Genomic DNA, 24,530 nt, shown 5'->3' on the forward strand with positions numbered 1-24,530 from the left:
TTTTAGGTTAATGAAATGGGCTTGGGTTTTTATATAGCCTGCTTTGAGTAGGCCAACTTTTGTCTTTAAAAGGTAATTGTCATAATCATATAATTAGTTAGTCAACCAAAAATTTGAATGTTTACTTAATTTAAATTTATTGTTTCCAAGAACATTTTCTATGAGTTGTATGGGTTTTAAAGACATGGGAGATAAATTCTTATTTTAGTAAACCGTAAACATTGAACAAACTTCAAAGCCGACTTCAGAAAAGGGGCCATATTGATTGTAATAGATGGATTCTGACATAGTTTTAATTGAATAACATCTATCAGATACTTTAGACATATTCATAGCTTCTGAAGATTTTTTTTTTTTGGTAACAAGAAGTTGGTAGCCTTGCAATGTTTTTTTTTTTCTCTAGAGAATGCTTAGTCCTTGAATCTTGGCAGATCAAAAAGTGGAACAATTTTTTATCCACTTTGAAGTTTTCTTTTTATTTCAAGATTATATTTTCTAATAATTTATTTAGAATATATAACTTTATTATTATTTTCTATATTTTTCATTTTAGTAAATGTTTTTTAAATTAAGGTACTCATCAGGGAAGAAATATTAATGCATCTGTATATAATAAGTTTTCTTGCTTGTTGAGATTAAAAGCTTTTTAAAACAATTATTACTTACAGTTTTGATAGTTCATGAGTAGTTTCTTGATAGTTCTTGATAGTTTCCGAGGTGAATTCCCTTGCCCTCTGTATGTAATCACTAAGCTCATTTTCTCTGAGCATGGTTTCTTGATTTCTTAAGTATCTAGCCTAAATAGGGGTTTTAATGAAAGCCTACTGCTGAGGCTGAGGACCTGCAAGAGAGGATAATTCTGAGAACTCTAGGTAAAGCACCAAGGCAACAGAGCCATGCCTCAGTCTGAACCACCACCCCATCCAGACTCATTAACCATTTGTTCTTAATTCTGACAGAGATCATGAGACCTTCAGAGAAATAAAGGAAACAATGGGCTCTCTACAGATAAAACACTTATGGACACACAATTTTATACACAATTTTAAAGAGTCCCTTAAATCGATGGGCCATATAACAGGGATCATATGCCCCATATAACCTTGCCTTAAAGATCATAAAAACAAATTACTTGACATTCAGTGGTAGAAAAAGTCTTGCCTACATAAAGGTAAGTCATTTTTCTCCTGTGAATAATGAATAAACCAAAGACCTTCGAAATGCTCTTGCTTTAAAAAAACTTAATTACCATTTGATAATTTCATGGACTATGTTAATCCACATTATAACGAAAATATTCACCCCCAGCTTAACTCTCCAAAACTATAAATAAATGATTAAATATATAAGTAAGGGGATTAGAGATGACTGAAAATTCACATACAACATAGAGCACTTTCATTTAGATGAAAAGGGGACTGTATTTATACAAACCGGCATTATTTTACTTGTACCTCAAGAGCTCTTCTGTTCAGAAGGCCTTGGCAGGCTAGTTTTCTCTTGTCTATGGTAGTAGGCCTTTTTAGTAGATACTTTGTGATTCCCTTAATTCAGATACTAGTCTTGTTCTAGATCAGACACTTAGTTACAGAGGGCTTTATATAGCATTTGTTTTAGTCTATGAGATTTTACTCTCATCAGAACTATTCAGTGAAGACATAAAAGTGATGGACAAATTGAGCACAAAATAAGACCCTTCAAAATACCTGTTTAATCTGAAAGACCCTATAGAATACCGGTGAGAAACCCGTGGTTCATAATGAGGAGAAGGATCTGCTTTTGGAGTTTTTGCCTGAAGTTGCTCCCTGTACGTGTGCTCTCCGGAACTTGTGAACACGCTCTCCTTAGTCTCCACATTTGCTCCAGCTGGTTTGACAGAGGTCAGCTTCAGCGGGCAGAGTTTTCATGCCTGTGACCCAACTGCACATCTGGAAAAGTATAATGCAGTAACAATTACATTGAATAAAGATTGTAGTAGGCCTAAAGATGTGTTTGCGCGTGGGTGTGTGTGTAACTTTTGTCATCAATTATTAGTGCATCACTTTGGAAAACAAAATTATAAAAATTCTTGATAAATGAAATTATAAAGTCTAGAAAGATGTCTCCTTTTGATGTTTTTATCCCTTTCAACAATTAAAAAAATAGCCAGACTATAGTAATATAGTGTTTCTCATTTGAAAAATTAGTGTTTAGCCATTAGAATACAGTTGCAATGACTATTTTAATCCAGGTTCTTTAAAGATATATTTCAAACATGAATAATAAGCATTTTATACCTAAAAGTAAATGCTACTTACAGTTTTGCCAGATAGGAAGAAAAGGAGATTGAGTTTAGGGTATGCTATTGACTGACTTTCATTTTAATCAACAATGGTATCTAAAACAAAAAACAAAACAAACTAAGCAAACAACTAGAATAGGGAGAGAATCTTAGAAATGGAGATCACATGGAGTGACAGGGAAGGGGGAGAATGGAGGAAAAGGTACAGGGAATAAGAAGCATAATTGGTAGGCACAAAATAAATAGGGGTATATTAAGAATAGTGTAGGAAATGGGGAAGGGGGAGTGGTGAGGGGGAAAATGGAGACAACTGTACTTGAACAACAATAAAAAAATTTTAAAAAGAAAATAGTTAAGCAACCAGTTAAAAAAGAATAGTATAGGAAATGGAAAAGCCATACAACCCATATTTAGAACCCATGAACATGAACTAAGAGTGGGGATTGCTGGAGGGAATGGAGGTGCCAGGCAGAGGGGGGCAAAGGAGAAAAATGGAACAACTGTAATAGCATAATCAATAAAATATATTTAATTTAAATTTTTTTTAAAATGAAAAATAAATAAAACCAGGCAGGAAAAAAATAAAATGGAGTAAATCCTGTAATTTGATTTCAAGTGAAATATATATATATCTTTATATTTTAGGAAAGGTTAAGGTAAACTATGACTTTTTGTTAATGTTGGAACTATTATAATCACCATTACAATTTGATATTTCTCATGGGTCCATCCATTTCTCCAGATCATTCTTACTGTGGTCAGTAAGCCATTTTAGCTAAAGTACAGGTTGCTTTATGGAAATCATGTACAGTATATGATCTTATATTTTAAGATCATTGGAATTATTCTGTCAATGTTAAGTTTATTGGGAGAAATTACTTAACAATATTTAGTCTTTGTGATATCATTCTGTATCTTAATTAGAAAGGTTTGTTAAGGATTTATAAAATTTGCATTAAAGAACACAGGAAACTTATTATCTTTAACATTATTGAAATAACATTCAACTTAATATTTTTCATGAATTGTTCAAAGAAGTTTCAAATTTCAGTTTTAATATTACTGAAAATTTTAGATATCAGTGCTAACAATATTCAGTTTCAATTTTTTCACCAAATATCTGTTAATTTCACAGTTTAGTTCACTTACATAATCAGAAGTGATTACATATAAATACATGTAACACTTAACCTAGAAATTATAGTTTTGTTCACTTTGCTTTGGTTACTCTTACATTAATTTTAGTTGAGTGTTTTTAGGAGATGATTCTGTGTATAAGACAGTATGCAAAGAACAATTAACCCTCTATTTCCCATTTTTATTACCACATTCATGAACTATCAAGGAATAGAATATTCAAAGGGAAAAAATAAGAATTAATATTTATAGTGCATCAAATCCTTAATTTTAATACACCATAAATCTGAAGCAGTATTTGGTAAACGCTTATTACCTGCTTCTGGTTTTTGTGGCATTGATGAGTAGTGATTTAATTTTGAGTTGTAAAAGCTTAGCTTCAAATTCCTCATTCTGGATAGCTGAGTTTTCAATATGCTAAACATTTGCCAGGTAGCTTGGTATTATTGATTTTATTTACATTACTTTAATTAAGACCTTTCTCATAAGAATTTTACATTTTTTTGTTTGTTTTAATCAGGTAGTCTGTAAAAGGGATTTCATCCTACTTTCATAAAAGTTTATCTTTCCTAGAAGTTTACATTGCCAAATGATGGTTGTTTTAACATCAGTTATTATGTTGCCTGTTAGTAGTTGTCCTAAGCTATTCACAGTATCACAGCCAGTAAGGGCAGACAAACCCCTAACCAGTTTGTTTGATTTGTTTGTTTTGTTTTTCATTTGCCCATGCCCTTCCTTGTGGATCCATACTGTTGTCAGTGTGTGTACCTGTGCCAGCCCCTTTGCTGTTCAGTCATGAGCATCTTCACTGGTCCTGTGGGGCTGAATGAAAGACAGACTCATATGATTGCTACTGTGAAATCATGAGTGGAAGCCTACTGGGTTTTTGAAGGAATAAAGTATAGGAGCTCAGATTTGTGACACTGGTTTTTGCCAGATAAGAACCCTTTTTCACTTGCTTTCCATCCTTGGGCAAGATTCACAAATAGGCTAAGATAATTTGCTGTTTACTGAATTGTACTGTTTAAGCTATGAATCACCTAACACCTGTATATCAATTGCATTTTCAGGTTGTTTCCCATTGTATCAAAGATATTTCGAGATTGATGAATGGAAAAATCTATATTTTAATGAAAGTGGTTATAATAATTATGTTTTGTGTATAAATATTTAATTTTAATTCTCACTTTAAAATCTAAAAAAAAAGGCTTACTAACTACAAAATGTAGAAGTACAGCCATTTGAAATAAAAAATGGGTTAAAAAGTTTGGTGAGTAAGAATAAGGGTAGAAAATTTGGTTGCAGATTTAACCAAAAACATGCTAGCACCCAAGCTTCGAGAAGAGTTCCATCAATTACAGAATTTACAGCTTCCATAATAAAATAATAAACCAATTAAATACACATGGATTTTTCCTGATATTGACACCAGAAAGGAAGTTTCTTCTGTGTAGTTTCACAGAGAAGATAGTCAGCAGCTGCATGATTCCTGTATGAGTAACATCAGCACCGTGATACATACGTATAGTGCTATGGTAAAGGGCAGTTTGTAAAAGGAACTGTGGGAGCAGTGTGGGGAAAGAGTCTGTATGGAAACACAGTGCAAGTACAGGTGCATGGTTGTCTGATGGCTTGGATTAATTCAAGTTAAATTTTGTAATATCTTAATTCATTTACTACAGTCCCTCACAAAGACCTATGTAGATAGTATTGCTTTAAGCAAAATTTTTAAATTTATTAAAATAAATTTTTTATTTATTTTAAATTTCAAAAATATTGAGATACATTGTATTCATAAAGATATACTCTCTGAAGTGACTTGAGAGTAGTTCACTACAGCTGGGTAATTGTGGAGTCATTGATTTAATCACCCAGACAGACACACAGGACATTAGGTTTGCCTTGCACTTCTGAGTAGAAGGCCATCCCATTCTTAAGAGAGCACCTGTGGCCAAGCCAAGAAAACATGTTAAGTCTTTTAGAGTCTAGGCTGGTGAGACTTCCTGATTTTTTAAAGTAATAGGGTTTTTTATGAAAATTTAAATGAAGATATTTTGAAATTATTATGATAGAATGACCATTTTAGACTGTGATTAATCCAAACCTTAAATATTTAGGAAGTCTGGAAGAGAAATCTTTTCTTTAGTCAGTTGGTTAATCTTTGACCAACCTTAATTTATTTTGCTTTGTAATGAAAAGTTTATATGCTGTCTATTTGCATTTGTGAATATTACTCTTTTCCCTCCATCGTCTTTTGTGCTTTCTCTTCTTAGAATAATCTTCCATCATATGGAGCTGGGGCACATTTGAAGGGACATGCTTCTACACAGCTTGAGTTCTTTTGCACTGCAGCAGAGGTTTAGACCAGTGACCTTGCAGTATTTTGCAACCTAGTTTCCCATGGTTCTATTTTTGAGGTTTACAAATATAGATACCTTAGCATTTTTCTGTAGAACAATGTTGAGGCATAAAATCTTCTTCAAATTTCTATGCCTAGTGCTTTCCCACTATCAATCAAGGAATCTCCAATTTAGAAAGTCCTTTAATATGTCTATAAATTATTTATTTGCATAGCCAAAATTAAAACAAAGACAAACAGGAAACAAGACAAAAAAAGAAAGAAAAATAACAACATTTACAGTAACTTGCTTTGATGGAGCTCTGGTTTTAAAACATCAATTTATATTACCAAAAATGTTTGCTAGAATAAATTTGTTTTCTACTATTTTATAGCTTAATGATATATATATATATATTTATTTATTTATTTTTATTTTTTAAAGATTTTATTTGTTTATTTTTAGAGAGGGAAGGGAGGGAGAAAGAGAGAGAGAGAGAAACATCAATGTGCAGTTGCTGGGGGTCATGGCCTGCAACCCAGGTATGTGCCCTGACTGGGAATCAAACCTGTGACACTTTGGTTTGCAGCCTGCACTCAATCCACTGAGCTACACCAGCCAGGGCTTTAATGATATATTTTAAAAGGGTAAGCAGTATCTATCCTTTATAATTACTCCCATTTTGTTCTATATAACCTTAAATTCATCTTTATCATCATTTGACTATTATTCTTATGATTTACATTTCCAAAACCATGGTAATGTATTGATCTAGATATTTTTTATTTTTATGTCTTTGGATGTAGAGGCAGGTAGGAATTGATTTCACATTTAGAATTACTATTGCAAATTAATACTCTTTTGCTAGCATTGCCTGGGTGTGAGATCTAGATAAAAAACTAACGTTTTCCTTTATCAAAGATATTTACATCTAGAGTGCATTCTTATAATATGTGCTGTAAACTTGCCCAGCACTACAATTTTTAAACCTGTGGTTAACATCCAGTCCCCAAACAATGAAAACAAGTAAACCCCGATTTTTTCCACAGGGTTTCCTGGCTGGCTATTCCGAGGCTTTGCACGTGACAACCTGTTCTCCCACGTGAATGGAATACTCAGTGTCAATGTGGAAGCCTGGTCAGTTGGAAAGTTGCAGTAAAATTTTTCCCTCTTGTGTGCAGCACTTCCCAAATTCTTATTTCTGAAGAGTCATTGTGTTAGATGAAAGAAAGAAGTTTCCCTAAGATTGTTAGTTTTGCGACTTGCTATTCAGGGTACTTTACTATTTTGTATTTATACTCTAGGGCAGAAATTTTTCAGTCATTAGGCCTCAAACCATATTTATACATGAAATTTATTCCTCTCTAAATTATTATTTGTGGAAATCTTTTTGCCCTGTCAATCACCTTAGACTGCTTTTCAGATACATTTTATTATAATTTAGTACAGATGATAAGTATAGTCTGATCTAGATTTTCCGAAGACCTTGAATACCCATGTTTTATTATTCTAAAGCACAGTGGTGTGTGTGTGTTCTGTGTGTATGTGGTTTGGTTTTTGTTGTTGTTTAAAACTTTCAGGAACTTTCATTTCTCAGCCTCTTCTGAGTCCTGTAGTGTCAGGTCAATGCAGAGGTAAAGAGTAAAGAGGACATGGAACAACATGATGTTTTGGGAGTGCTTCAGAACCCTAAAGTAGTCTCAAAAATCTAAATTATGAAATTTTCAGAACCAGGAAAAATTAAACTGATAACTAATGTTTATCATGTCAGATAGCTGTTTATTGTACAATGTGTTTTAGCCTTGTCACAAAATGCTCTGTGCTTTCCCACAGCCTCATCATCCAGGGTGACCGTGTCACATATTAAGACATATATAAGACCATCAGTCTTGCTATTATTTAGATTATTTTGTTAGGAATACAAGCTAAAAAAAGGGAAATCTGAGGAAGTTAGGATGTATATAACCCATTAGAATATCAGTATTGAAATATATTCCATAAGTAATGTCTATACCAAGTAACTTTTAAGGTATAAAACAAGCTGGTTTCAAGAAAAGATTTTCAGGGATATCCTGAGGCATCAGAAAAATAGGTAAAGGGATAAAATGGCCAACTTGTTTCATAATTTGGAGAAGGTCAGTCTGAAGGATTTAGTTTATACACCATATGTATTTTGCTCTCCTACAAAAATATTATATAAAGAAGAAATGACAGAGTGCTTATATTTAGATTTAGGATATATTGTGCAAGCTTATCAAATTAAGTACTTCACAGCAGGATATTTTTGGTTAACAGTTAATCTGATGTATAGTTTGTTTTAGTATAGATTGCTTGACCATAGTATTCTTAACCCCCTTAGGCTCCCATTAACATAGTGGAAATCAACAGGAAGATTTATATTACTGTTTCTATGTATGTTACTTTTTCTCATAAACAAAATGTCTTTAAGATTTCTCTAAGTCCATTTCAAAGTATACATATTTTGCCAAGATTATTGATTTCAACTAAGTAATGATAGCTGCTCAACTATAAATAGGGTCTCTAACACCATGATTTTATATTTGTAATCTCAATTATGTATTATACAAGAAAATCAATTTCTAAAGATTTTTATAGTTATAAGCCTGGCATATCTCACTTAATCCTCACAAAATTTTTGTAAGTGGCATTGTCCCCATTTACACAGGAGGTTAAGGTTTATAGTAATGAAAGGCTACTAGCAAGGTAATACACCTAGTATAACAGGGTTAGGATTAGAGTTGCATGTCTCCAACTTCTAATGCAATGCTCTTTTTTACACAATAGCTGGTTTTTATGTTTTGTAAAAAACAACAAAAATATAAATATCAGGTAAGATATAGTAATGTTAATAGAAAAATTAAAATACGGTATGATTCTCTGATTATTCAAGGTTTCAAATAAGTAATCTATGGGGCAGAAAAAAAGTGTCTTTACTTACTTTTCACCTGGTATTAGAATTACAGAAATACTTATCAGTATTGTTATTGGAAATAGATTTTAGTATATATTTTTATACTCAAATGACAACTTGCATTTCTGTTGTGCTTTATATAGTTGAAAAAGCAATTTTATGACTGTTTTCTTATCCTACCCTGGAAAGAACAATGGAACGCTATAGAAGTTATTATCTCCCAAAGTTGAAACCCTATCTTAATTATTGATCCCAGAGCTCAGCCAGAAAGTTGATTCTGAGTTTTTTAGAATTGCTTTGTAGAACTCTGTGGCGGTAGGGGTGGCATTCCAAAAACTAGTTATCAGTTTCACCAAACACTACACATAAACATAAAAGTACCACCTCTACTAAGTGGTAATGAAATTCATTTGTAGTTAAGTTACTTAGCTGTCTTTTCTGTACCCCCAAATTATCAAACACAGAGATAGCATTCCAGGCCCTCCAGCAAATATTTAATCTCTCTCTAGAAGTAGTTCAATTCTGTCCATTCTGTTGAGCATACATAATTTCTCAATACAAACACCTTTCACACCTCATGACTGTAGTAAATAATAGTTGCTGCAGAGAGAGAGAGCACGCACAATATTGTTGGTTCTATGATAGAAACAGACCACATTGTGAACAAAGGAGAATTTTGAAAGTGAAATTTCTAATGTGCATTTAGAGAACCACCACTCTAATGAATCCCTAAAGACTGCACATAATGTAATATTCTCCCAAGGAATGATGCTACGCATGTGTGTGTCCTGGGCCCAAACCAGAAATTGGATTTTTAGTTACTTAGAATTATTGAAGAGGTTCTGCTGAAGACCAATGGTTTGGAGATGCCTCCAGCCTTGCCCCAGGCCTTGCATGCAGGAGGCACAAGTCTGTGTTACTTATTTATGGGGCATTTACCATCAAATTGTGGAGTTGACATTGTTGTGGATTTTGAAAGAAGTCATCCAAAAGTATTTGAGGACCGATATTTTCACTATACTAGGGACTTAGACTGATAGTAATTTATTTGTGATTTTTGCATCAGTACACATAGTATTATTTATTTGGAGCCTTTACTGCTTCACAGATTATGTGATTAATAATTAAATTAACAAGTATATCATCCTATTTTGTTTTATTGCCTAGAAAGCAAGTCCTATTAAATAATATTGTTTCTTATCCTGATTGCTAATTTAATTTAGACGAAATTAGGCCTCCTAGGACTTTGAAAAACCCATTCTTAGAATTGACTTGGTTTTTGTATATGCACTGTATAAAACATTTAATAAATATGTATTTTGCTCAGTATTTTAATTTGTCTATGTACTGTGCTATAATAAAGTAGATTAGTATTTATTTAATTTTATTTAGTGTCAACACATTCTGCTGTGGAGCATAAACAAGAAGAGGAAAACATTTTAAGATGTATAGGAAATCTCTGAGAAGGATGATTCTTCTGATTTTTTGTCTATAAATTTTATAAGTTTTTTGAATGGCAACAATTTTCATTATATAGAAGAACAACTTATATATTTTTTGAGATGACAAGTAGCACAATTTTGGTATGTATTTGGAATTGTGGAGAGTTACCATGAGTCTATCTTGTAGTCATTTTGAGTCCCATCTTTAATCACCATTCATTGGAATGATTTTTAAAAATATGCAGTGTGTTTCTAATGGGGATACAGAAGAATTCCAATTGTCTAATTCTGCAAGACTTCAATGTAAATAATTTTTTTTTCTACCTGAACACTAGGTGAACATTCTACTTGGTTAAATGTAACTGTTATGAAAATTGTTAAATGCATATGTAATGTATGAAATTAGTTACGGTTTTCTCCTTACAGATGTCATGTATTCATACACACTTAGTCATATGTCTGCGTTATTTAGACTGTATTTTGTTCGGTTGCTTTGGTCTCATTGGAATCCATTGTGCTTGACATTCGACATCATAAGACCCAGAAGTTGAAATCACAGAGATGCATGTTTGTGCAGTTACACACTCTAGTCAGAGTGACCTGGGTTCAGGAGTGGCTCATGCTCCTTAAAGAGGGTTCATTGTCACTTAACCTGCTTTTATTTGTGAAATGAAATTGTGTGCTTATATATTATTTAACCTATTCTTCTCAAGGCATTGGATAAAAGTCTATTTTTAAAGTCTTCACAAAAAATAGTGCTTAAAATTATAACACTTCATTGAACTTGGCTATTTATGAACTTGAGCCATTTCAGTAGACTCAAATATTCCCTGGATCTAAGTTCATAATAATAGTAAATTTACTCCTTTATAGTTATATTTAACATTAGAATCAAAATGCTTTTGTATTAATTCTCTAGCCAAATACAAAATCTATCTTTTTGTAGTCATGCTACTTGAAATCAGTATCTTTAATCAAGTATTAGAAAAATAATCAAAGAAAATATTTTATATTAATGAAATACTAGAGTCTGAATATTTTAGGAGGAAATTTTATTGAGTGTTGCTTATTCCATTAATAATAGAGAGATGTGACTTAGAAAGACAAATTAAAGTATTTAAAAAGTAAATAATATCTTTAAAATTTAGTAATTACATGGGAAGAAGAAGCAAATATAGTTTAAAACTAAAATTTGGATTTTAGAATTTATTTATTTATATATTTTTAAAAGATTTTATTTATTTTAGAAACAGGGGAAGGGAGGGAGAAAGAGAGAAAGAGAAACATCAATGTGTGGTTGCCTCTCACACACCCCCAGCAGGGACCTGGCCCACAACCCAGGCACATGCCCTGACTGGAAATCAAAACAACCACCTTTTGGTTTGCAGGACAGCACTCAATTCATCAGCCAGGGCTATTTTTTGCCTTTAAACAAAAAATTTATATTTTAATAGGTGATAATGAAAATTAATGATAGAAACTTTTGGAATCTGTTCAGAATGTGAAGGAAGTATAACTGTATTATAAAATATATAAAATATTATTGTATGTTAAATATTGAATGCATTTTTATATTGACTAGCAATTTTAATAGATATCTACAATTCTGTGTATGACAAGAATTGGGGGGGAATATTTTCAAGCTGCAAAATCTCAAGCATCTATATACCACTGCCAGGAAAAGGAAGGAATTATTGCTGGCTACATAGGGAAGTCACCCGGAAAACTGTATCTGTCGTATCTCAAACCAATTAATTAGACTATCCGTTTAAGATCATCATCTTACAAAGCTTATAGATTAGAGAATGACAGTGCTTGAAAGCAGTGTTTTGTCATAAAGCAAGTTCAGTATCATCACCAAAATTCACCAGAAGTATCACTTTTTGGTTCTTTCCCTATGTATAAGCAAACATTCAGGAAACCTGTTTACGTGGATTTCTGTAGGACAACTGAGTGGCATGCAGGGTGAACTATGGTGTGCGGGGTCGGCTGCAGGCCAGAGAGGAATCCACAGTGCACAGGTTTTACGCTCTAAATCAGGTTGTTGAAGCGTAAAACAAACTGTTTCCTTGAAGTTTTTAAATAGGATAATCATCATCATATTTTTAAATTCAAAGACTTCTCAGAGCAGCTCTCAAATTAATTACTGATTTTAACTCAGTGGTTTTGTTTTTATTACAGCATTTCAAAAAGAAGCAACACTTTAGAAGTCATCAGACCTTATTATTATGAAATTTTAGGGAGAAAAGTCTATGAAATGAAATAATCTTTTGAATGATATTTGTAGTCAGTTTTAATTTTACCATCTTAAATACTTTTTCCTTTAAAAGTTTAGCATCATGTTACTAAAGACACGGCAGCTTTAAAAATAAGCATATGAACTTTAAAAACAAAAACAAAAGAGGAAAAAATTTTCCTTTTACACATTTTCTTATATTTTATTAATCAAGATGGTACAGTAGAAGATTAGAAATCTATAATTATTAACACCAAGTTGTGTATACATTTTAAATGCTATGATTTTGAGAAAGATATTGACTCCATGTGGAATAAATTGTAACAATATAGTTTGTGCTAATGCATTTTTAATACTCCTTTATAGAATATATTCCTTTTATCTACATGACATATTTGAAGAACATTTTTGTTCATTGTAGTATGTATAACATTGTCCATCAACCTTATTAAGGATATTATATAAAAAGGAAGGGGAGCAGCCACTTAGAAATGGAAGTGTATGGATTTTTATGCCTGTGAACTTGAAACATTTATTTTCTGTTACATTTCTTTTGTAGTGCCTGTATCTGCCATGCTTGTCGCCTCACAGAAACTTTTCACTGAGGGCCTTCCCAGATGTCAGCCAAACGCATTTCCCCAGTGGTCAGCTAGACAGCTCATTGCTGGCTGGCATGCTTTACTCACTCTCTCAGTATGTTTCTCTCTCAAGATCCACAGGGAGAAAATTTTTAATTGACTTAATCTGATATGTAAAATGTAGAAGGTCATTTTTCTCATATGGGTTACCCCTTCTGTCCTTCCTTTCTCTGCAAATACTGAAAGTGGTGATGCTCTCCATTATTTTTAATTTTTTCTCAGGTGCTTTCTTTAGTCTTACGTTTTTAAGCCAAAAAATGAAAATTGAAGTTTCATAAGTTCATGTTCACAAAGTTAGCATTGTAAAAGTCTTTTTTATGGCTTTAGTAAAAATGGAATATTCTGCCATTTGTGTGTTTCCTTTTGCTAAAAGTTATTTGTGATGTTTAATTACTCATTACCATGTCCTAAAAGTATTTGTCCTGTTTTTCAGGTAAGGAGGGAAGAGGATAGAGGCCAGGGAATAATTCTGAAAGATATGATATCATTCAGAAGAGTAGAAGGGAAGACACTAAGCCTTAATATTTATCTCAGTGTAGTGAATAACCTGTTAGCCAGCATCACAAGAGGGCAGGCTGTGTTTGGTGTGGGTAGTCACACTTTCTGCGTGTGGTTCTAGCCTGATGGTGGCAGTCGAAGGGAGTTCTCCTATAGTGTGAAGCATATTTGTAATATGCATCCACTCCAAGAATTTAGATCACAGCCTTGGCAGTCAGTGCAGGCGTGTGCCCTTCCGGTATATGCACGCTCAAGGTTATGAGTTTCATAATCTTTTATAGATGGAAGAAGTCATACCTGCAATGATTAAAGCATTCTCTACTTCAAAACATTAATTACACTTTTGGTTTTTTCTGTTGTGCAGGTGACTTGGATTATTACTGGTTGGATCCTGCCACGTGGCATAGTCGGGAAACATCACCAATTAGTTCGGTAAGCTTTCTGGGAAGAGAGAGTTTGGCATTTAGGGTTAATGTGTGTTACTTACTGTCCTTTCTCTGATATGTGTTACACAGTCATCTTATTCTGCTCCATTATAATATTGTGCGAGCAAATACTGATTTCGTTTAAGGCAGAAAGAACAGTTTTGAATAAAAGAGTTAACTGAATAATTATAACAAATTTTAAATAAAAAGCAATTATTAAATAATGGCTAAATAGAAATTAGATATTATTATGATATCAACATAAACAACAGTTCAAAATACAGAACCAGTTTTCTTATATAAGCAGGTATATTTTTAAACTTCAACTAATTATATTTCAGAACTATTTTAGAGATGTACTTAGTTGCTGACTACTTTTAGAACTATTTAGCATGAGTACTGCAAATAAAATAGAGCTGAAAATGAAAATTGTTGTAATCTAAGGATAGAGCCCATCAGAATCAAGAATTCCCTCTACAACGTGTTTTAACTGAGGAAATCACATCATGCGACGACAACCTATAATTATGTGCCCATGGGAAAGAAACAACTTCTCTTCAACTTTATTCATGTTTTAATAGCATCCTGTAACGTGGCAGCCATCTAAAGAGGGGGACCGACTAATTGGACGTGTTATCCTTAACAAGAGAACAACCATGCCCAAAGAGTCAGGTGCATTGCTAGGTCTCAAAGTAAGTATGCTGTTTTAAATTGTTTCTGCAAGGGTGGATTACAGTATGGACTGGATTCAACCAAGTTTCTGACAATGATTTCTAAATATTTTCCACCTATGGTAGATTTAATATTTTATCTAGGTTAGTGTTTTAAAAATACTTTATTCATATGACATAATATTATGTTAGGAAACTGCAATAAAATATAGGAAAACTAAAAAATTTCTCTGAATATAAAGTCAAGAGGTGATTTTTATATCAAAAAGGTTTTAATGAATGGTAGTAATGCTAGATAATATTATTATATCTTAACAAGCAACATAAAACATCATTAAAGGTATTTTTTAAGTGCAGTCAAGTTTGTGGTAATACCCAAAGAGTAAAATGTACCTTTAAAAATATTAATTGACTTAACAGATGTAATGAAAAACTAATAAATTATAAAAGATTGTATTTTATTGCAGGAAAAATATATATTTTGTTTTATTGTGTGTGCATATGTGTTAAATCACATGCTTTTATTTGCTTTTCAAGCTTAGAGAAAGATTCAAAGATGTGGCCTTTGAAATTATTTACCAAGAGATTGTATTACATTTGTGTAAGAGTTTAACCCCTTCTAAACCATTGACTAAATCTACTAAATTATTAAGTTAATGTACTTAATAGTATCACCTTATTTATTATTGCCATTAATTTCTCTTGCTATGTAATAATTCTGGCAACCTCCACTAATGGGCATATCCCTAAGAGTTGTGAATCAGTCTCAACTTTTGAGCATATTCCTCTTACTGTATAATTATACATATGTAACCCCTGCCTTGGAAGAAGTTAAACTTAGAACTTCCAGATGTTTTTAATTCTAGTTACTGTGGAAAAGCCAGGTGAGAGTGTTAAATAGTCAGTAATGTAACTCAGACTTTGAGAGTTAGATTGGAGCACATGTATGTTTCAGATGAGGAGCTCGTTCAGATGGTTGGTGGCAGAGAGGAACTCAGGCTGTTACTCTTTGACCATGGTGCATTGCTTCCCCAGAGTGGTGTGCTGCTGGTTTGAATTCCTAGTCTTTATGTCTTAGACCTACATTCCTCTAAAAACATACAAGAGGTCAAAATCTGATGTGACAGTGGGGCATAATTTGCATTTAGAAATACAAATTCAAATGTGTCCATGAATTGAGAGGATAAAGGAAAATGAACCCTAATGTAACAGGTGTCAAACACTTCCTGTTTGAAGGTAAGTAAGGAAGATCCAGCATTTGTCTTCTAAGGTTATGCATTATTCATGGCGTCTTGGTATTTTTAGGTGGGTATTAGGAATTAGTCTATAAGCTTCCTTAGGATACATGGTCATCTTAAATATCAGATGTCATTTTCTTTTCAAAACTATACTGCCAGCTCCTTTAATCAAAAATGCATTTCAATTCATTAATGTCCCCACACTTAGTTCTAAATGCATCTTAAAAGACTGTGATCAATTCCTTCAACCAGTGAACTATGTTTCAGTCTTGGGCATTTATAAATTTATGATTATCCAGGTTGTTGGAGGAAAAATGACTGACTTAGGACGCCTTGGTGCCTTCATCACCAAAGTAAAGAAGGGTAGCCTTGCAGATGTAGTTGGACATTTAAGAGCAGGTAAAGTTCTTTTTTAACATTTGAATGATGTGTACTCTGTGCATGAGTTGATGGTTTTCAATTATGGGTAAGTTATATATAAGACAATTAAGTAAGTAACTAATTTAATGCAGGAAAAAAGTTTTTTTCTTGGTGTTGATGCTTATTATAATGAGTAACTATATATCACTAGCAGTTTGGAGAGAGTAAGTATAGGAATCCTTTTTATTTATGTAAAAATAAGTAGATGAAAATGCTGAAGGATTACTAATTTTCATAGATGTCTTCATAATGTTTCTACAAAAATATAAATAAGTTAGTCTTATGAAAAAATCACTATTTATTTCTTTGGTTTATATTTAAGCTATAGTAATAATTATTACAGTATTTCATAGTGTACTCAATGTACATAGTGTACATAGTGTACTGTACTCAGTAGCAGTGTTTTTAATAAAATATAATCCTAATCACATTTCTTTTACAGATTATGTAATAAAATACTTGTCAATTTAAACGTGCCATATATTATATTCATGACCTATTTCTTGGTATTTGGAAACTTAGGTTGCTCTATAATATGACACAATAGAAAAACATTTTATTATGTTAATAAATTTTCTTTTGAGGGAAGAGCATAGGCAGTTAAATTATTTGTATCTGTTTTGCATTTATTTTTAAAAATGAGAAAAGATAAGAAAAATTAACAGAATATGTGGAGTGAAAAAATACTTTTTTTTTAATTGAAGGGGATGAAGTTCTAGAATAGAATAGTTAACCCCAGATGGGAGCTACAAATGAATAAAAGAACATTTCTAGGCTATGTTTTTAGTTTTTACACCTTAAGATTGTAATTGTTGTGACCTTTGAAAAAATAATTCTATGACTGTTAAAGACATTTCTGTTGCAATTGATTACCAGGATGCCAGTTCAACATCATTTAGGTTTTTTCTTTGATAGGAACATGCTGTGTAGATGTTGTATAGAGAGAAAGTTCAAACTGGGTTATTTATTTTATCTGCTATATGTGTAGCTTTGAAGATGTGCAGAGGTACAGCACACTATTACTTCTTATCATGGACTAGTTACCATTCAATAACTACCTCAATCAAGGAGTGACTGCCAGTAAACTGAGTCTTTGCTTATTTGATGGTTCAAAAATAAGCCTTAAAAAGTACAAGAATCTCTTGTTGACTACTCCAGTGTAAGATAACTTTACACAAATCTGAATTTTTAGATCAGATAATAAACGTAATAGCTTTTGATGTTGTCTTTGTATTTTATTAGAAAACTTAAGAAAGTCAGTGACAGTTTTTTTAATTTTATTTATTTAATACCCTTATGAGCCTAGAGCCTGAGAAACTAAATCTAAAATGTTAAAAGCTCAACTTTAATACCTATAAAACTTTCACTTTAAGTGATTGATGTATTTGAAAAATGTTATTGAATAAATTAGGTCATATATTCTGTTGGATTTATGCTATAATTTAAGAACTATTTTTCTTCTGTTTATATATAAATATTATTTGTCTATAAAATGACAGTGATGTGGTTTTTATTATCATGACTTTTGTTCAGCATTTGCAACCTTACTTTAATCTGGCTATAGCTCTCTCCACTGCAGACGCCCCTCGTAAGTCCATGCACTGTACTGCTACTTGATAGAATCATCCAAACCCGAAATGGACACACACTGTTCTTAAGACTTCCTGGGGCCTCCCATTTATGATCTGCTCAAGTAAAAGCTCTATAGCTTTGCTCTCTACTAACAATTCCAGCCACTTCCAATACCATTCACTTTACCCTGCAGCCATGGCAGTCTACCTGTAGCTCCCTGGGAATCTCTTTCTGCCTCAAAGACCTGGTTAGCGCCTCCAGTCTACCTGTTTTCTTTTAGACTCTTCTGCTCTGCATGTTGAAATCCTTTTCATCCTTCAAAACTTATCCAAAGTTGCCCTAAATCTAAAGTGTTTCCTGATATCTCACCTGTAGCAGTAACTACTTACTATTTCCTTGGCACTACCTGGTTCTACTTCTGCTTCTGTCTCTCAGATGAACTCCTATCATTTTATTAGAAGTATTCGTTTCAATATTAGCCCCCCACCAAATTTAAGAAAAGATAAAGTCTCTTCTTTATCTTTGTATCATCATATTCTACATCCCTGCCTAAAGAGAATATTCATATATAAATAAATATTGTTAAAGAGACCACCTTCTGGTTTAGGATGTAATGATTTATAAAGCATAAATACATGTATCGAAGTTAATTTGATATTAAAAGTTGCTTTCAGGTTGCTGTCTATAAAGAAGAGAATTTTATAATGCAGTGGTTTTGGACAATGTTGATTGCAGTGCATTACTGAGTAGTTAAATTATTTTAGTGTTTGCATTCATCATTAAAAAAGTGAAATTAACAATAGAATAGAAAATATCAGGGTAAGTATCATTTCAGAAAACATTTTTTCATATACATATACACATATGCATATATACATTCACATGATGCAAATATTATTTCTGCTTTTGGCCAAAAAAATTTAGGAGACTCCTAATATATTTTAAATTTGTAATTATTTTATTTCTCTTTTTAGAATGAAGTATATTTATTGCCTACTTGATTGACATGGCTAGGGATCATCTTAGGTCAAACTTTTAGAACTCATTTAACTATTGGTAATAATCATATTCTTTTACCAAACCAAAGCAGGATCATGTGCTTTGCATATATTTATGTTTAATTTTGAGTAAGCAAACATTTGGGTGAAAAAATTACTTTAAAACAGTCCCATCAAAACAAAATTTTCTACTTTAAAAAAGCTAGCCAAAAACTAAAGATTTCATGTTTATGGTTATGATGAGATTGACTCATTAGCTCAAAAAATATTTGCTTAGCTACTAAAATGTTGTAGACACTGTGAACAACAAAATAAGTGGCCTCAAAGTATTGAGACTAGGATAGTTTGGCTGAGTCTGTCATTGTGTGTTGGAAGGTACTGGACAGAGAACCACCTGGGGCCTAAAACTACACTAAATATTTTTGAAAATCAACAGTATTTCTCAAATGATCTATGGTGAAAATTCTAGTTAAAAATAACAAGTTGTTAGCCCATGTATTGTAAACATGATATCATGTACTCTCCTTGACTGATCTTAGAATATTTAACAAACTAAGTATCAATTTTTTATTATTTTAAATTATTTTCTAACTTCTTAATGTTCACAGTATACATTATGTATAGAATGTGTGTGTTATGAACATCTGGAAGTGGGTTAACTGTCATGCAACAGTTTTGCATCTGCTTGCTTTGTAACTTTGCCATAGCTACCTGCGTTACCCTGTGGGTATGAATTCAAGTCCTTTCATGCATTTTTATTCTGTTGTGCATCTGGTGAAGACAATGAAGCATGACTTATAATTGGAAAATTCATGCTAATAAATGTTAATTGCAATTTCTACCAAAAATAAAGCAGGATTTATGCAGAGCTTAAAAAGAATCTTCCACGTTTAGAGACGCCTACATTTATTATATGGAGGGCATGCTGCTAATTATTATTTTTTAATGTTTCCAAATAAGCTGTGCTAATTCCATTCCATAGCATGAGATTATTTTTGTGTTATTTCTGGTATATTTCAAAAGATAAAGGTAGTTTTGTATTGTACTGTTTCCAGTGACAAGTAGGATTCATTGGGGGAAAGAAAAAGAAAAAAGGAAAGAAAAGTGTTTAGAAGAACCATTTAGCTGACATGATATGGCAATCAATATTCTTTTCAGAGCAGAACCTAGACAATTAAACTATTTGTATATGTTTTGCATTTCTTTGTAAAAAAAGAAAAAAAGATAAGAAAAATACACAGAATATATAAGGTAAAAAAATACCCTTTTTTTTAAATTCAAGGGGATGAAGTTCTAGAATGGAATGGTAAACCCCTGCCGGGAGCTACAAATGAAGAAGTTTACAACATTATTTTAGAATCAAAATCAGAACCTCAAGTTGAAATTATTGTTTCAAGGCCTATTGGGTAAGGCTAAAAAAACTTACTTCTTAAGTTTAGTAAATTACATGTATTAGCAGGGTTTTAGAAAGAACTTTATACATGCATACAGTACATGTGAACATAGAGAGTTTTTCTTCAATGATGGGCATACATCTTAGATTTTTAAAATTTCTTAATTTTTAAAACCTGAATACTCAGTTTTTCTCACAACATTTTAGAAGCTCCACAATTTAACAATTGTAGTATCAAAAAATATTGATATACATTTTTAGAAATAAAATATAAAGTAAAAATTTTTTGGTGGTAGAATGATTTATTTTTAGTAATTCTCATTTAATGAGTGATGTTTCCTTAAAGGAAATCACTAACAAGCTCATCATCTTGTGATATTTAAAATAGTAATGATTTCATATGTCTATGTGAACTTCCTATTCTGAGGACAGAATATTTTTTCTATATTTTACCCATAGGTAGTTTCAACATTTATTTAAAAATCAAGCAAGTATAAAAATTTTTAATATTTTAATTGGTCATAATAATTAATATATTTTTTAAATTTCTATTTTTGGCATAATTTAATTATCTACAGCCAATAGGTTATTTTCTATGTCTGTGTGTAGAATTTGCCATATTGTTAGCTTTTCCTGACAAACCCACAAAGTCTAGAATATTCATTTTGCCAGTCTAAATTTTTGGAAGGCATATTTATCTCATTATAATTAGCTTAATGTTTGAATATATTTTAGACATTTTTTCCTATTCTCTAAACTATTATAAAACCATTAATTAAAAATTTTTTGTGTTGAACAAGTGCTAACCTTAAATTCTTGTTGTCCTTATGATTATGTCAATGCAAAACACGAAAGGACATATATTATTCTAATTCTCAAAATATTGAAAAGATTCAAAAACTAATATTAATATATATAACTCTAAAATGAAGGCAAGCTTATAACCAATTTTAAGTGGTGATTATTAAGAGTAAACACTTGCAAAAGTATTATGCATTTCCATGCAGATTTTTAAAAAATAGCAACACTATAATTTATGCTAGTTTTACATAATATGTGTTCTAGTGCTGAGGTAAATATAAGACTGGAAAAGAGGTAAGTAATTGGAAAATGAATCAAAAGTACAAAAAGCAAAAGTTTAAAATCAAGCATTGTGCACATTGCCAAATACTTTCACATATGTAGTGGTTTCAGAGTCATCAGCTAAAATATCATTGACTCTTAGTGACTTTGAAAAACTAACAGGCAATTAAAGTGGACTGGAATAGCATTTTTACTATTTTTACTTTTGTATGAAAATAATTTTAAAAATAATAATCTACATAGCCAAACCCTAAGATGTCATGGATTATGAAATTTAAAAGAATATGGGATACAAAGATCATATTTAAATGAAATTGTACCTGGTATCAATTTTCCAGTTATTGGAGAAATTATTAGAACCCTGGAATAATAGTTTTAGCTATATTTAATAACTATGTTTAATGTAGTTCTATAATTTAAAGTGGAAAGGAAATATTTATTCACAGTTTTGTGACACAGTGATTCCTAGAATTATTCTAAGTATAACTTACATGCACATTGATCAATATGGTAGATCTACTATGGAAAACCGTGTGGACATTCCTCAAAAAATTAAAAATACAACAGCCTTATGACCCAGCAATTCTACTTCAGAGCATTTCACTAAAGAAATCCAAAATACTATTTTGAAAAGACATATGCACCTCTGAGTTCACTGAAGCATATTTACAATAGTCAAGATATGGAAGCAGCCTGGGTGCTCTTTTACAGACAATCGACATAGAAGATGTGGCATGTGTGTGCAGTGGAGTTTCACTCAGCCATTAAAAAGAAAGAAATTTTACCACTTGTGACAATGTGGATGAACCTAGAGGGTATTATCCTAAGTAAAATAAGTCTGGCAGAGAAAGACAAAGACTGTATTATTTCATTTACATGTGGAATCTAAGGAACAAAATAAATAAACAAAACAGAAATGAACTGATATAGAGAACAAATTAATAGTCGCTAGGTGGGAGGGATATTGGGGGGATGGATGAAAAAGATGAAAGGAATTAAGAAATACAGATTGCCAGATATAAAAATAGTCACAAGGATGTAAAGTAGGGAATATAGTCAATAATATTGTGATAACCAGGGTGATCACTTCCCAAGGTATATAAATGTTTAATCACTATGTTGTATACCTTGAAACTAATATAATATTGTATGTCAAATGTAATTGAAAATAAAGTTTAAAAACGAGAGGTGTAAAATGGTAATTAAAAAAAGAAAACAAGCCCTGGCTGGTGTACCTCAGTGGATTGAACGTGGGCATGCGAACCAAAGTGTCACTATTATGATTCCCAGTCAGGGCACATGCCTGGGTTGCAGGCCAGGTCCCCAGTAGAGGGCGCGAGAGGCAACCACACATTGATGTTTTACTCCCTCTCCTTCCCTTCCCCTCTCTCTAAAAATAAATAAATAAAATCTGTTTTTAGAAAAAGATAACAAAAACCTATGGTCTAAGAGACACCACTCATCCTGAGATATTACCATTTTTTGCCAACATACCAAACATAATGTTCTTAAACTTTATGCTTTATAATTGTTATTAGAACTATTCTGCTACCTCAGTTGTGTGTAGAACTAATTAAGAAGGTTTGTGTAAATATCAGGTGGAAATTTAAGCCTGAAAATATTACTGAAGCAATTAATATTAAATAAATTTTGATTCAAAGTTATGTAAAAAATTTTACAACTTTTTCACAGTTCTTTTTTTAATAAACACATAAAATCCAAAGCTTGTACCTGGTTTAAGGGTTCTGTATTCTAACTTTCACAGTTGACTTTGAGGCTGATTTTCAAAGAAATTATACTATTTAAAAAAATTTTTCTAGACTTTAAATGTTTACTTTTATTTGCCTAATAAATTTCTGAAGAAAATAGCAGAAGATAAATTGTTTGTTTTCTGCATCTTAGATATTGCAAATTAGTTTTTTAATGATCATGTAAAATATTTTATACAAATTATTAGTTATAAAGATATATAATAAAATATATTTATAAAATACATAATGCAAGGCATGTTGCCAGTTGTAAGAAGTATAAATTGTAGGTGGTTATGAGAATTAGTTTGCACAAAAATAAAAAAAATGAAATAAGAGGCAGGAAAACAATCAAATGTAGAAAACTGTTTTTATTTCCCCCCCCTCAAAATTCAAAGAAAATCAAACTGATGTTAGATGAGGTAAGTGGTTAGAAATTCTTAAGTAATATTCTAATAATTCTGTTGGTATTAGCTTACTCCAGTCTGCTTTAATATGTCCTGTTAATACTTGCATATTGTTAATCAGGTCCTTACACTGATAATAAAATATCTTTGGAATACTAGAGGTAAAGTAGTTCTGTGCAGTACAATTCCCAAACTGAGCTGGTCCAGGTTTCCTAAGGTTGCAGTGGGCAATGCATTAAGCTGAGGTTATATTAAATATTTACTCAGAGTAATTTGTGAGTGTGACAGGAATGGGTGTTCTCACAAGTCACTTTCTAATCATATCTAAATGGCCATCTATTTAGCTAACTTCAGTATAGAGATATGAATCTCTATATAGGGTTATATATGTGTATATAAATTATATATTCACATATATAAAGTATTTTGGCTTTTTGTTGCAAGCTTCTATCACTTATAATTTCAAAGCAACTCATCCTTTTCATTTTATTAACTTTGCCCATGATATTCATCATATTATTTTATTAACGAGAGATGTTTTCATCCCTTTCATTCAGTAAACTCTTTCAGATGTGTTTGTAAAACATATTTACTGATTTGAAAATGTGTCATTTTGATTTTCTAGAATTAAAGTAAAATACTACCTTTAACATTTTTTATTTCCAAAACCTGCTGTTTTGGTAGTAAAAATATTGTGGTAAATTTAGCCACAATATTAGTTGAATTGTCATGTTAAAGTGTTTTGCTATTAAGTATATAAAAAGTTATTTTTACTGCAGTTTTTATTTTTGTGTGGTGTTTGACATTCATGCACATTAGTAATTGCCTTAATAGTAACTCCTGTCCATTTCCACACCCGTAAAGACCCAAAAGGATTTTTCACACCACTGAGGTGAAATGTGGCTTCGGTTGCCTCAGGCAGGGTTGTTTAGCTAATGGGATTTTCACGGGACACTGTTTCTTTCAGTGACATTCCACGGATTCCTGAGAGCTCCCATCCTCCCCTGGAGTCCAGTGAGTATAAGATTTCCTTTTTACAGTGACATGTATTGAATGGAATTGATGAATATTT

General features: G+C 31.9%; 1 protein-coding gene across 47 annotated transcripts in view; it reads left to right on the forward strand.

The window, feature by feature from the left end:
* RIMS1 (regulating synaptic membrane exocytosis 1) overlaps positions 1–24,530 on the forward strand; it is a 421,648-nt gene that overhangs the window by 258,708 nt on the left and 138,410 nt on the right. For all 47 annotated transcript variants that reach the window (XM_045843939.1, XM_045843943.1, XM_045843959.1 and 44 more), the window contains 5 exons: positions 13,868–13,935; positions 14,510–14,620; positions 16,137–16,236; positions 20,110–20,233; positions 24,426–24,472. In XM_045843939.1, coding sequence (XP_045699895.1) covers positions 13,868–13,935; positions 14,510–14,620; positions 16,137–16,236; positions 20,110–20,233; positions 24,426–24,472 — 450 coding nt within the window. The remainder of the gene's footprint in view (positions 1–13,867; positions 13,936–14,509; positions 14,621–16,136; positions 16,237–20,109; positions 20,234–24,425; positions 24,473–24,530) is intronic.

Source organism: Phyllostomus hastatus, unplaced genomic scaffold, assembly GCF_019186645.2.
Source record: "Phyllostomus hastatus isolate PE091 unplaced genomic scaffold, TTU_PhHast_1.1 phas_contig_40, whole genome shotgun sequence".
NCBI classification, from domain to species: Eukaryota; Metazoa; Chordata; class Mammalia; order Chiroptera; family Phyllostomidae; genus Phyllostomus; species Phyllostomus hastatus.